Here is a 12,818-nt window from a genome sequence, read left to right as displayed (position 1 = left end):
AACCAGCAGGTAGCCTAGTGGTTAGAGTGTTGGACTAGTAACCAGCAGGTAGCCTAGTGGTTAGAGTGTTGGACTAGTAACCAGCAGGTAGCCTAGTGGTTAGAGTGTTGGACTAGTAACCAGCAGGTAGCCTAGTAGTTAGAGCGTTGGACTAGTTACCAGCAGGTAGCCTAGTGGTTAGAGTGTTGGACTAGTAACCAGCAGGTAGCCTAGTGGTTAGAGCATTGGGCCAGTAACCAGCAGGTAGCCTAGTGGTTAGAGCGTAGTAACCAGCAGGTAGCCTAGTGGTTAGAGTGTTGGACTAGTAACCAGCAGGTAGTCTAGGGGTTAGAGTGTTGGACTAGTAACCAGCAGGTAGTCTAGTGGTTAGAGCGTTGGACTAGTAACCAGCAGGTAGCCTAGTGGTTAGATTGTTGGACTAGTAACCAGCAGGTAGTCTAGTGGTTAGAGTGTTGGGGTAGTAACCAGCAGGTGGCATTGTGGTTAAAATGGGGAGGCAGGTAGCCTAGTGGTTAGAGCGTTAGGCCAGTAACCAGCAGGTAGTCTAGTGGTTAGAGTGTTGGACTAGTAACCAGCAGGTAGCCTAGTGGTTAGAGTGTTGGACTAGTAACCAGCAGGTAGCCTAGTGGTTAGAGTGTTGGACTAGTAACCAGCAGGTAGCCTAGTGGTTAGAGCGTTGGGCCAGTAACCAGCAGGTAGCCTAGTGGTTAGAGCGTTGGACTAGTAACCAGCAGGTAGCCTAGTGGTTAGAGCATTGTGCCAGTAACCAGCAGGTAGCCTAGTGGTTAGAGCATTGGGCCAGTAACCAGCAGGTAGCCTAGTGGTTAGAGCATTGGGCCAGTAACCAGCAGGTAGCCTAGTGGTTAGAGCGTTGGACTAGTAACCAGCAGGTAGCCTAGTGGTTAGAGGCAGCAGGTAGCCTAGTGGTTAGAGGCAGCATGTAGCCTAGTGGTTGAAGGCAGGCGGTAGCCTAGTGGTTAGAGTATTGGACTAGTAACCAGTAGGTAGCCTATTGGTTAGAGCGTTGGACTAGTAACCAGCAGGTAGCCTAGTGGTTAGAGTGTTGGACTAGTAACCAGTAGGTAGCCTAGTGGTTAGAGCGCTGGACTAGTAACCAGTAGGTAGCGTAGTGGTTAGAGTATTGGACTAGTAACCAGAAGGTAGCCTAGTGGTTAGAGTGTTGGACTAGTAACCAGCAGGTAGCCTAGTGGTTAGAGCGTTGGACTAGTAACCAGTAGGTAGCCTAGTGGTTAGAGTGTTGGACTAGTAACCAGCAGGTAGCCTAGTGGTTAGAGTATTGGAGTAGTAACCAGTAGGTAGCCTAGTGGTTAGAGCGTTGGACTAGTAACCAGCAGGTAGCCTAGTGGTTAGAGTGTTGGACTAGTAACCAGCAGGTAGCCTAGTGGTTAGAGTATTGGGCCAGTAACCAGCAGGTAGCCTAGTGGTTAGAGTGTTGGACTAGTAACCAGCAGGTAGCCTAGTGGTTAGAGTGTTGGACTAGTAACCAGCAGGTAGCCTAGTGGTTAGAGTGTTGGACTAGTAACCAGCAGGTAGCCTAGAGGTTAGAGTGTAGGACTAGTAACCAGCAGGTAGCCTAGTGGTTAGAGTGTTGGACTAGTAACCAGCAGGTAGCCTAATGGTTAGAGTATTGGACTAGTAACCAGTAGGTAGCCTAGTGGTTAGAGTATTGGGCCAGTAACCAGCAGGTAGCCTAGTGGTTAGAGTGTTGGACTAGTAACCAGTAGGTAGCCTAGTGGTTAGAGCGCTGGACTAGTAACCAGTAGGTAGCGTAGTGGTTAGAGTATTGGACTAGTAACCAGTAGGTAGCCTAGTGGTTAGAGTGTTGGACTAGTAACCAGCAGGTAGCCTAGTGGTTAGAGTGTTGGACTAGTAACCAGCAGGTAGCCTAGTAGTTAGAGCGTTGGACTAGTTACCAGCAGGTAGCCTAGTGGTTAGAGTGTTGGACTAGTAACCAGCAGGTAGCCTAGTGGTTAGAGCATTGGGCCAGTAACCAGCAGGTAGCCTAGTGGTTAGAGCGTAGTAACCAGCAGGTAGCCTAGTGGTTAGTTTGTTGGACTAGTAACCAGCAGGTAGTCTAGGGGTTAGAGTGTTGGACTAGTAACCAGCAGGTAGTCTAGTGGTTAGAGCGTTGGACTAGTAACCAGCAGGTAGCCTAGTGGTTAGATTGTTGGACTAGTAACCAGCAGGTAGTCTAGTGGTTAGAGTGTTGGGGTAGTAACCAGCAGGTGGCATTGTGGTTAAAATGGGGAGGCAGGTAGCCTAGTGGTTAGAGCGTTAGGCCAGTAACCAGCAGGTAGTCTAGTGGTTAGAGTGTTGGACTAGTAACCAGCAGGTAGCCTAGTGGTTAGAGTGTTGGACTAGTAACCAGCAGGTAGCCTAGTGGTTAGAGTGTTGGACTAGTAACCAGCAGGTAGCCTAGTGGTTAGAGCGTTGGACTAGTAACCAGCAGGTAGCCTAGTGGTTAGAGCATTGTGCCAGTAACCAGCAGGTAGCCTAGTGGTTAGAGCATTGGGCCAGTAACCAGCAGGTAGCCTAGTGGTTAGAGCATTGGGCCAGTAACCAGCAGGTAGCCTAGTGGTTAGAGCGTTGGACTAGTAACCAGCAGGTAGCCTAGTGGTTAGAGGCAGCAGGTAGCCTAGTGGTTAGAGGCAGCATGTAGCCTAGTGGTTAAAGGCAGCAGGTAGCCTAGTGGTTAGAGCATTGGACTAGTAACCAGCAGGTAGCCTAGTGGTTAGAGCATTGGACTAGTAACCAGTAGGTAGCCTAGTGGTTAGAGTGTTGAACTAGTAACCAGCAGGTAGCCTAGTGGTTAGAGTGTTGGACTAGTAACCAGCAGGTAGCCTAGTGGTTAGAGGCAGCAGGTAGCCTAGTGGTTAGAGGCAGCATGTAGCCTAGTGGTTAAAGGCAGCAGGTAGCCTAGTGGTTAGAGCATTGGACTAGTAACCAGCAGGTAGCCTAGTGGTTAGAGCATTGGACTAGTAACCAGTAGGTAGCCTAGTGGTTAGAGTGTTGGACTAGTAACCAGCAGGTAGCCTAGTGGTTAGAGTGTTGGACTAGTAACCAGCAGGTAGCCTAGTGGTTAGAGTGTTGGACTAGTAACCAGCAGGTAGCCTAGTGGTTAGAGTGTTGGACTAGTAACCAGCAGGTAGCCTAGAGGTTAGAGTGTAGGACTAGTAACCAGCAGGTAGCCTAGTGGTTAGAGTGTTGGACTAGTAACCAGCAGGTAGCCTAGTGGTTAGAGGGTTGGACTAGTAACCAGCAGGTAGCCTAGTGGTTAGAGTGTTGTACTAGTAACCAGTAGGTAGCCTAGTGGTTAGAGGAGGCAGGTAGCCTAGTGGTTAGAGGAGGCAGGTAGCCTAGTGGTTAGAGGAGGCAGGTAGCCTAGTGGTTAGAGCCTTGGACTAGTAACCAGCAGGTAGCCTAGTGGTTAGAGCATTGGACTAGTAACCAGTAGGTAGCCTAGTGGTTAGAGTGTTGGACTAGTAACCAGCAGGTAGCCTAGTGGTTAGAGTGTTGGACTAGTAACCAGCAGGTAGCCTAGTGGTTAGAGTGTTGGACTAGTAACCAGCAGGTAGCCTAGTGGTTAGAGTATTGGGCCAGTAACCAGCGGGTAGCCTAGTGGTTAGAGTGTTGGACTAGTAACCAGCAGGTAGCCTAGTGGTTAGAGTGTTGGACTAGTAACCAGCAGGTAGCCTAGTGGTTAGAGTGTTGGACTAGTAACCAGCAGGTAGCCTAGTGGTTAGAGTGTTGGACTAGTAACCAGCAGGTAGCCTAGTGGTTAGAGTGTTGGACTAGTAACCAGCAGGTAGCCTAGTGGTTAGAGTGTTGGACTAGTAACCAGCAGGTAGCCTAGTGGTTAGAGTGTTGGGCTAGTAACCAGCAGGTAGCCTAGAGATTAGAGTGTTGGACTAGTAACCAGCAGGTAGCCTAGTGGTTAGAGTGTTGGACTAGTAACCAGCAGGTAGCCTAGTGGTTAGAGTATTGGACTAGTAACCAGTAGGTAGCCTAGTGGTTAGAGTAATTGGGCCAGTAACCAGCAGGTAGCCTAGTGGTTAGAGTATTTGACTAGTAACCAGTAGGTAGCCTAGTGGTTAGAGCGTTGGACTAGTAACCAGCATGTAGCCTAGTGGTTAGAGTGTTGGACTAGTAACCAGTAGGTAGCCTAGTGGTTAGAGCGCTGGACTAGTAACCAGTAGGTAGCGTAGTGGTTAGAGTATTGGACTAGTAACCAGAAGGTAGCCTAGTGGTTAGAGTGTTGGACTAGTAACCAGCAGGTAGCCTAGTGGTTAGAGCGTTGGACTAGTAACCAGTAGGTAGCCTAGTGGTTAGAGTGTTGGACTAGTAACCAGCAGGTAGCCTAGTGGTTAGAGTATTGGAGTAGTAACCAGTAGGTAGCCTAGTGGTTAGAGCGTTGGACTAGTAACCAGCAGGTAGCCTAGTGGTTAGAGTGTTGGACTAGTAACCAGCAGGTAGCCTAGTGGTTAGAGTATTGGGCCAGTAACCAGCAGGTAGCCTAGTGGTTAGAGTGTTGGACTAGTAACCAGCAGGTAGCCTAGTGGTTAGAGTGTTGGACTAGTAACCAGCAGGTAGCCTAGTGGTTAGAGTGTTGGACTAGTAACCAGCAGGTAGCCTAGAGGTTAGAGTGTAGGACTAGTAACCAGCAGGTAGCCTACTGGTTAGAGTGTTGGACTAGTAACCAGCAGGTAGCCTAGTGGTTAGAGTATTGGACTAGTAACCAGTAGGTAGCCTAGTGGTTAGAGTATTGGGCCAGTAACCAGCAGGTCGCCTAGTGGTTAGAGTGTTGGACTAGTAACCAGCAGGTAGCCTAGTGGTTAGAGTGTTGGACTAGTAACCAGCAGGTAGCCTAGTAGTTAGAGCGTTGGACTAGTTACCAGCAGGTAGCCTAGTAGTTAGTGTTGGACTAGTAACCAGCAGATAGCCTAGTGGTTAGAGTGTTGGACTAGTAACCAGCAGGTAGCCTAGTGGTTAGAGCGTAGTAACCAGCAGGTAGCCTAGTGGTTAGAGTGTTGGACTAGTAACCAGCAGGTAGCCTAGTGGTTAGAGTGTTGGACTAGTAACCAGCAGGTAGTTTAGTGGTTAGAGTGTTGGGGTAGTAACCAGCAGGTGGCATTGTGGTTAAAATGGGGAGGCAGGTAGCCTAGTGGTTAGAGCGTTAGGCCAGTAACCAGCAGGTAGTCTAGTGGTGAGAGTGTTGGACTAGTAACCAGCAGGTAGCCTAGTGGTTAGAGTGTTGGACTAGTAACCAGCAGGTAGCCTAGTGGTTAGAGTGTTGGACTAGTAACCAGCAGGTAGCCTAGTGGTTAGAGCGTTGGACTAGTAACCAGCAGGTAGTCTAGTGGTTAGAGTGTTGGACTAGTAACCAGCAGGTAGCCTAGTGGTTAGAGTATTGGAGTAGTAACCAGTAGGTAGCCTAGTGGTTAGAGCGTTGGACTAGTAACCAGCAGGTAGCCTAGTGGTTAGAGTGTTGGACTAGTAACCAGCAGGTAGCCTAGTGGTTAGAGTGTTGGACTAGTAACCAGCAGGTAGCCTAGTAGTTAGAGCGTTGGACTAGCTACCAGCAGGTAGCCTAGTGGTTAGAGTGTTGGACTAGTAACCAGCAGGTAGCCTAGTGGTTAGAGCATTGGGCCAGTAACCAGCAGGTAGCCTAGTGGTTAGAGCGTAGTAACCAGCAGGTAGCCTAGTGGTTAGAGTGTTGGACTAGTAACCAGCAGGTAGTCTAGGGGTTAGAGTGTTGGACTAGTAACCAGCAGGTAGTTTAGTGGTTAGAGCGTTGGACTAGTAACCAGCAGGTAGCCTAGTGGTTAGATTGTTGGACTAGTAACCAGCAGGTAGTCTAGTGGTTAGAGTGTTGGGGTAGTAACCAGCAGGTGGCATTGTGGTTAAAATGGGGAGGCAGGTAGCCTAGTGGTTAGAGCGTTAGGCCAGTAACCAGCAGGTAGTCTAGTGGTTAGAGTGTTGGACTAGTAACCAGCAGGTAGCCTAGTGGTTAGAGTGTTGGACTAGTAACCAGCAGGTAGCCTAGTGGTTAGAGTGTTGGACTAGTAACCAGCAGGTAGCCTAGTGGTTAGAGCGTTGGGCCAGTAACCAGCAGGTAGCCTAGTGTTTAGAGCGTTGGACTAGTAACCAGCAGGTAGCCTAGTGGTTAGAACATTGTGCCAGTAACCAGCAGGTAGCCTAGTGGTTAGAGCATTGGGCCAGTAACCAGCAGGTAGCCTAGTGGTTAGAGCGTTGGACTAGTAACCAGCAGGTAGCCTAGTGGTTAGAGGCAGCAGGTAGCCTAGTGGTTAGAGGCAGCATGTAGCCTAGTGGTTAAAGGCAGCAGGTAGCCTAGTGGTTAGAGCATTGGACTAGTAACCAGCAGGTAGCCTAGTGGTTAGAGCATTGGACTAGTAACCAGTAGGTAGCCTAGTGGTTAGAGTGTTGAACTAGTAACCAGCAGGTAGCCTAGTGGTTAGAGTGTTGGACTAGGTACCAGCAGGTAGCCTAGTGGTTAGAGGCAGCAGGTAGCCTAGTGGTTAGAGGCAGCAGGTAGCCTAGTGGTTAGAGGCAGCATGTAGCCTAGTGGTTAAAGGCAGCAGGTAGCCTAGTGGTTAGAGCATTGGACTAGTAACCAGCAGGTAGCCTAGTGGTTAGAGCATTGGACTAGTAACCAGTAGGTAGCCTAGTGGTTAGAGTGTTGGACTAGTAACCAGCAGGTAGCCTAGTGGTTAGAGTGTTGGACTAGTAACCAGCAGGTAGCCTAGTGGTTAGAGTGTTGTACTAGTAACCAGTAGGTAGCCTAGTGGTTAGAGGAGGCAGGTAGCCTAGTGGTTAGAGGAGGCAGGTAGCCTAGTGGTTAGAGGAGGCAGGTAGCCTAGTGGTTAGAGCCTTGGACTAGTAACCAGCAGGTAGCCTAGTGGTTAGAGCATTGGACTAGTAACCAGTAGGTAGCCTAGTGGTTAGAGTGTTGGACTAGTAACCAGCAGGTAGCCTAGTGGTTAGAGTGTTGGACTAGTAACCAGCAGGTAGCCTAGTGGTTAGAGTGTTGGACTAGTAACCAGTAGGTAGCCTAGTGGTTAGAGTGTTGGACTAGTAACCAGCAGGTAGCCTAGTGGTTAGAGTGTTGGACTAGTAACCAGCAGGTAGCCTAGTTGTTAGAGTGTTGGACTAGTAACCAGTAGGTAGCCTAATGGTTAGAGGAGGCAGGTAGCCTAGTGGTTAGAGGAACCAGGTAGCCTAGTGGTTAGAAGAGGCAGGTAGCCTAGTGGTTAGAGGAGGCAGGTAGCCTAGTGGTTAGAGGAGGCAGGTAGCCTAGTGGTTAGAGGAGGCAGGTAGCCTAGTTGTTAGAGGAGGCAGGTAGCCTAGTGGTTAGAGGAGGCAGGTAGCCTAGTGGTTAGAGGAGGCAGGTAGCCTAGTGGTTAGAGGAGGCAGGTAGCCTAGTGGTTAGAGGAGGCAGGTAGCCTAGTGGTTAGAGGAGGCAGGTAGCCTAGTGGTTAGAGGAGGCAGGTAGCCTAGTGGTTAGAGGAGGCAGGTAGCCTAGTGGTTAGAGGATGCAGGTAGTCTAGTGGTTAGAGGAGGCAGGTAGCCTAGTGGTTAGAGGAGGCAGGTAGCCTAGTGGTTAGAAGAGGCAGGTAGTCTAGTGGTTAGAGGAGGCAGGTAGCCTAGTGGTTAGAGGAGGCAGGTAGTCTAGTGGTTAGAGGAGGCAGGTAGTCTAGTGGTTAGAGGAGGCAGGTAGCCTAGTGGTTACAGGAGGCAGGTAGCCTAGTGGTTAGAGGAGGCAGGTAGCCTAGTGGTTAGAGGAGGCAGGTAGCCTAGTGGTTAGAGGAGGCAGTTAGCCTAGTGGTTAGAGGAGGCAGGTAGCCTAGTGGTTACAGGAGGCAGGTAGTCTAGTGGTTAGAGGAGGCAGGTAGCCTAGTGGGTAGAGGAGGCAGGTAGTCTAGTGGTTAGAGGAAGCAGGTAGTCTAGTGGTTAGAGGAGGCAGGTAGCCTAGTGGTTAGAGGAGGCAGGTAGCCTAGTGGTTAGAGGAGGCAGGTAGCCTAGTGGTTAGAGGAGGCAGGTAGCCTAGTGGTTAGAGGAGGCAGGTAGCCTAGTGGTTAGAGGAGGCAGGTAGCCTAGCGGTTAGAGCGTTGGACTAGTAACCAGCAGGTAGCCTAGTGGTTAGAGCGTTGGACTAGTAACCAGCAGGTAGCCTAGTGGTTAGAGCATTGGGCCAGTAACCAGTAGGTAGCCTAGTGGTTAGAGCATTAGGCCAGTAACCTGTAGGTAGCCTAGTGGTTAGAGCATTGGACTAGTAACCAGCAGGTAGCCTAGTGGTTAGAGCGTTGGACTAGTAACCAGCAGGTAGCCTAGCGGTTAGAGCATTGGACTAGTAACCAGCAGGTAGCCTAGTGGTTAGAGCGTTGGACTAGTAACCAGCAGGTAGCCTAGTAGTTAGAGCATTGAGCCGGTAACCGGAAGGTTGCTAGATCGAATCCCCGAGCTGACAAGGTAAACATCTGTCGTTCTGCCCCTGAACAAGGCAGTTAACCCACTGTTCCTAATCCATCATTGTAAATAAGAATTTGTTCTTAACTGACTTGGCCTAGTTAAATAAAGGTTAAATAAATAAAAAATAGAGCTGGTTAGCGTTTATTGTCATGAATGTTGTTCTGGAGGCAGCTCTGCAGAGAGGTCATTAGCTGGCAGTGCCACAAAGTCATGAAATCTGATTTGAAATCTAACCTTAACCACACTGCTAACCCTAATGTCTAACATTAACATTGTTCAAATTTCTAAAAGCATGTTTTTGCTTTGTCATTATGGGCTATTGTGTGTATATAAAAAAACAATTGAATCAATTTTATAATTTTACATTTACATTTAAGTCATTTAGCAGACGCTCTTATCCAGAGCGACTTACAAATTGGTGCATTCACCTTATGACATCCAGTGGAACAGCCACTTTACAATAGTGCATCTAGATCTTTTAAGGGGGGGGGGGCAGAAGGATTGCTTTATCCTAGGTATTCCTTGAAGAGGTGGGGTTTCAGGTGTCTCCGGAAGGTGGTGATTGACTCCGCTGTCCTGGCATCGTGAGGGAGTTTGTTCCACCATTGGGGTGCCAGAGCAGCGAACAGTTTTGACTGGGCTGAGCGGGAACTGTACTTCCTCAGTGGTAGGGAGGCGAGCAGGCCAGAGGTGGATGAACGCAGTGCCCTTGTTTGGGTGTAGGGCCTGATCAGAGCCTGAAGGTACTGAGGTGCCGTTCCCCTCACAGCTCCGTAGGCAAGCACCATGGTCTTGTAGCGGATGCGAGCTTCAACTGGAAGCCAGTGGAGAGAGCGGAGGAGCGGGGTGACGTGAGAGAACTTGGGAAGGTTGAACACCAGCCGGGCTGCGGCGTTCTGGATGAGTTGTAGGGGTTTAATGGCACAGGCAGGGAGCCCAGCCAACAGCGAGTTGCAGTAATCCAGACGGGAGATGACAAGTGCCTGGATTAGGACCTGCGCCGCTTCCTGTGTGAGGCAGGGTCGTACTCTGCGGATGTTGTAGAGCATGAACCTACAGGAACGGGCCACCGCCTTGATGTTGGTGGAGAACGACAGGGTGTTGTCCAGGATCACGCCAAGGTTCTTAGCGCTCTGGGAGGAGGACAATAATAAGGCTGTAACGTAACAAAATGTGGAAAAAGTCAAGGGGTCTGAATACTTTTGGAATGAACTGTAACCTTGTCAGAGACCTGAATGATAGATGCTTTAACTCACCAAGTTAAATGGCTTTAGCTCAGGAGGCTTTAGCTCAGGAGGCTTTAGCTCAGGAGGCTTTAGGTCAGGAGGATTTAGCTCAGGAGGCTTTAGCTCAGGAGGCTTTAGCTCAGGAGGCTTTAGCTCAGGAGGCTTTAGCTCAGGAGGCTTTAGCTCAGGAGGATTTAGCTCAGGAGGCTTTAGGTCAGGAGGCTTTAGGTCAGGAGGCTTTAGCTCAGGAGGCTTTAGCTCAGGAGGATTTAGCTCAGGAAGCTTTAGCTCAGGAGGCTTTAGGTCAGGAGGATTTAGCTCAGGAGCTAAGACGGTATTATGGCATGACCCAGGTTCAAACTCACAGGTTTGTTTTCCCTCTGTGTCTCTGAACAGGGGGGTGAGTTAGTTAGGCTTTAGTTCAGCGGGGATAACACAGGTTTGTTTTCCCTCTGTGTCTCTGAACAGGGGGGTGAGTTAGTTAGGCTTTAGTTCAGCGGGGATAACACAGGTTTGTTTTCCCTCTGTGTCTCTGAACAGGGGGGTGAGTTAGTTCGGCTTTAGTTCAGCGGGGATAACACAGGTTGTTTTTTGCTTTGTGTCTCTGAACAGGGGGGTGAGTTAGTTCGGCTTTAGTTCAGCGGGGATAACACAGGTTGTTTTTTGCTTTGTGTCTCTGAACAGGGGGGTGAGTCAGTTCGGCTTTAGTTCAGCGGGGATAACACAGGTTGTTTTTTGCTTTGTGTCTCTGTAGGGGTGAAGGAGAAGGCGGGGTTTATCACGCCAGTTCCTGGAGGGGTGGGGCCTATGACGGTCGCAATGCTGATGAAGAATACTGTTGCTGCTGCCAGATACGCACTGACACACTGAAACACACACACACACACACACACACACACACGTCACACACACACACACACACACACACACACACACACACACACTAAAACACACACACACTAAAACACACACACAATGAAACAGATGCTGAAACACACACATACACTGAAACGCACACTCCAAGCAGAGCCATACCAAGCACGTTAACACACTCCGTACATCATGGGGTGTTGGTTGCTTTATTTCATGTGTTGTTGTTTTTTTATTCGAGTTATTTAAGTTATTTATTTTGAAGCTCTTATTTGAGAGTTTTTAAATGTGTGTTTCTTTCTACCGAAGCCGTTTAGTGTTTAACGTTACTGAATAATATTACGGCTGGTTCAACTGGAAGAACAAAACAAATAATAAAACTCTCTAACCTGGTGACTCTGACTGGACCCACCCTCACACTATGGAGTATTTATAATCGCAGCGTGACTCTCTGTTACTCTCTGTTACTCTCAGCGTTACTCTTTGGGTTACTCTCTGGGTTACTCTCTGAGTTTCTTTAGTGGAGCAGGAGCAAAAAAAATATATTTATATATCACGGTGTACAAGACATCTGTCTGATTCAAGCTGAGTGGATTAATACATTGTGGAGGCCCTGGGCTGCTGTAATTGTATATGGTTATATTACATTAGATGGACAATGGTGCAACAGCAATAAAAAATGTTATTATTTTGTAACAAATACGCATTCTCCGTGTTTGGATAGCGGTCGCTGTCCACGTTTCTGAAACACATCAGTGCGCTGTTGAATTTGCGCGCCTTTTCCTAGACCATGTTGCTATGTGCATAATAGCAAAGTTAACCAGCATATTGGTGTTGAGAACAATGGCGCAGAGGCAGCAGCAGAATGAAGAGTTGAGAAAACAGCCATTGCCTTAGTTTTCTAAGAAAAGTGAGGAGGGAGGAAACCCCGAACTTAATTAGGTCTATAATCAATAGCCTAACTATTAAATGTGCCTGGCTTTATAAATCATCAATATATCTACAGAAATAAAACAGATCCTGCTTCTGTTGCCTGTTTGAGTGTTTGTTACTGATTCCGTGAGCACCAAGCCTCATATGCAACGACATGTCAAGTAAACAATTTCACAAATTAGTTTATTTTTTAATATTTTTTATCTTTGCTGTAATGAAATCTTTACACTATTTTGTTAGTTAGAACAGCCTCTGATATTATTTATAATTTATTTAGTGTTTACACTGTTCCAAATTGTCGGGAAATTATATATTTATAATAATAATAACGCTCCTTTTTCCTTGATCTTCTTCTTGTTATTATTATGATCGTAAGTAACGTCAGTGTCATTACTAGGCTGAGTATAGCAGCCTTGTTTAACCACCATTGAGCACATCTTGTTTAGTCTTTAATACCGTAACTTACTTAGGCCTATATTTAAATACTTCTATAGGCTACTGTATCAATTCAATAATTCATTCGTTCAATTTCCTGAAATTACATTCACGAGTGAACGCCACTGTTTTTAGTCTTTGCTGTAATAAAGGCTTAACAAAAACGTTACAGCAGACTCTCTGGTATGCTTAAACTTGATTTAGTGTTGCTCAGAGTTTGTTATTATTAATGTATTGATGTAATTATGATATGCTATAGGCACGGCCTTCCCGCTCATTAGGCAGGACAAGGGCGGCATTTTCTTAGCTAAACTGACCAAGACGCACCTCCCACAACAACACACAAAACCTCCCATAATTCTGCTGAAAAACAATAATTTCTCTCAACCAGTGGTATATGAGCTTTTTAGGTGAGCGTTGTTGCCGCCCTTTGATAAGCAGTGTCCACTCTGTCAAGGGCAGGGGCGCAAAATATGTTTCTTGTCCATTCGCAGCGGCAACAATTTTCAGTCCAAAAAATAATCTAACATAAACCATGTAACAGATATTGGATAAGATAGAACTAGCATGTGGCCTTCTCTGTAGCCTACAGGCTGGAGATCAAATGTATGACAGCTTTCTCCGGTCAAAAAGAGTAACATAAATGGCGTTCAATCAGATAAAAAATTAGCTGTCATGTTAACAAAGCAACCAGTGGCGACCCACATTTGCATGTTATTTTGACATTAATACATGTGACATATCAGTTGCCAAACAATGTAAAAAATAACAATTATATATATATATATATATATATATATATATAATTGAGTTAATAAAGCTTACAAGCGTATAAACTTGGTATTT

General features: G+C 47.4%; 1 protein-coding gene across 2 annotated transcripts in view; it reads left to right on the top strand.

Moving 5' to 3' along the window:
• mthfd2l (methylenetetrahydrofolate dehydrogenase (NADP+ dependent) 2 like) overlaps nt 1–11,635 on the top strand; it is a 34,564-nt gene extending 22,929 nt beyond the window's left edge. For both annotated transcript variants that reach the window (XM_055887833.1, XM_055887835.1), the window contains one exon: nt 10,489–11,635. In XM_055887833.1, the coding sequence (XP_055743808.1) occupies nt 10,489–10,604 (116 nt within the window). In that variant the 3' untranslated portion in view covers nt 10,605–11,635. The remainder of the gene's footprint in view (nt 1–10,488) is intronic.
• Nucleotides 11,636–12,818: the final 1,183 nt, after the last annotated feature.

The sequence above is a fragment of the Salvelinus fontinalis genome, chromosome 28 (genome assembly GCF_029448725.1).
Source record: "Salvelinus fontinalis isolate EN_2023a chromosome 28, ASM2944872v1, whole genome shotgun sequence".
In the NCBI taxonomy this organism is placed as follows: Eukaryota; Metazoa; Chordata; class Actinopteri; order Salmoniformes; family Salmonidae; genus Salvelinus; species Salvelinus fontinalis.
The sequence above is the reverse complement of the archived record's forward strand: the minus strand, read 5'-3'. Positions and strand labels throughout refer to the sequence as shown.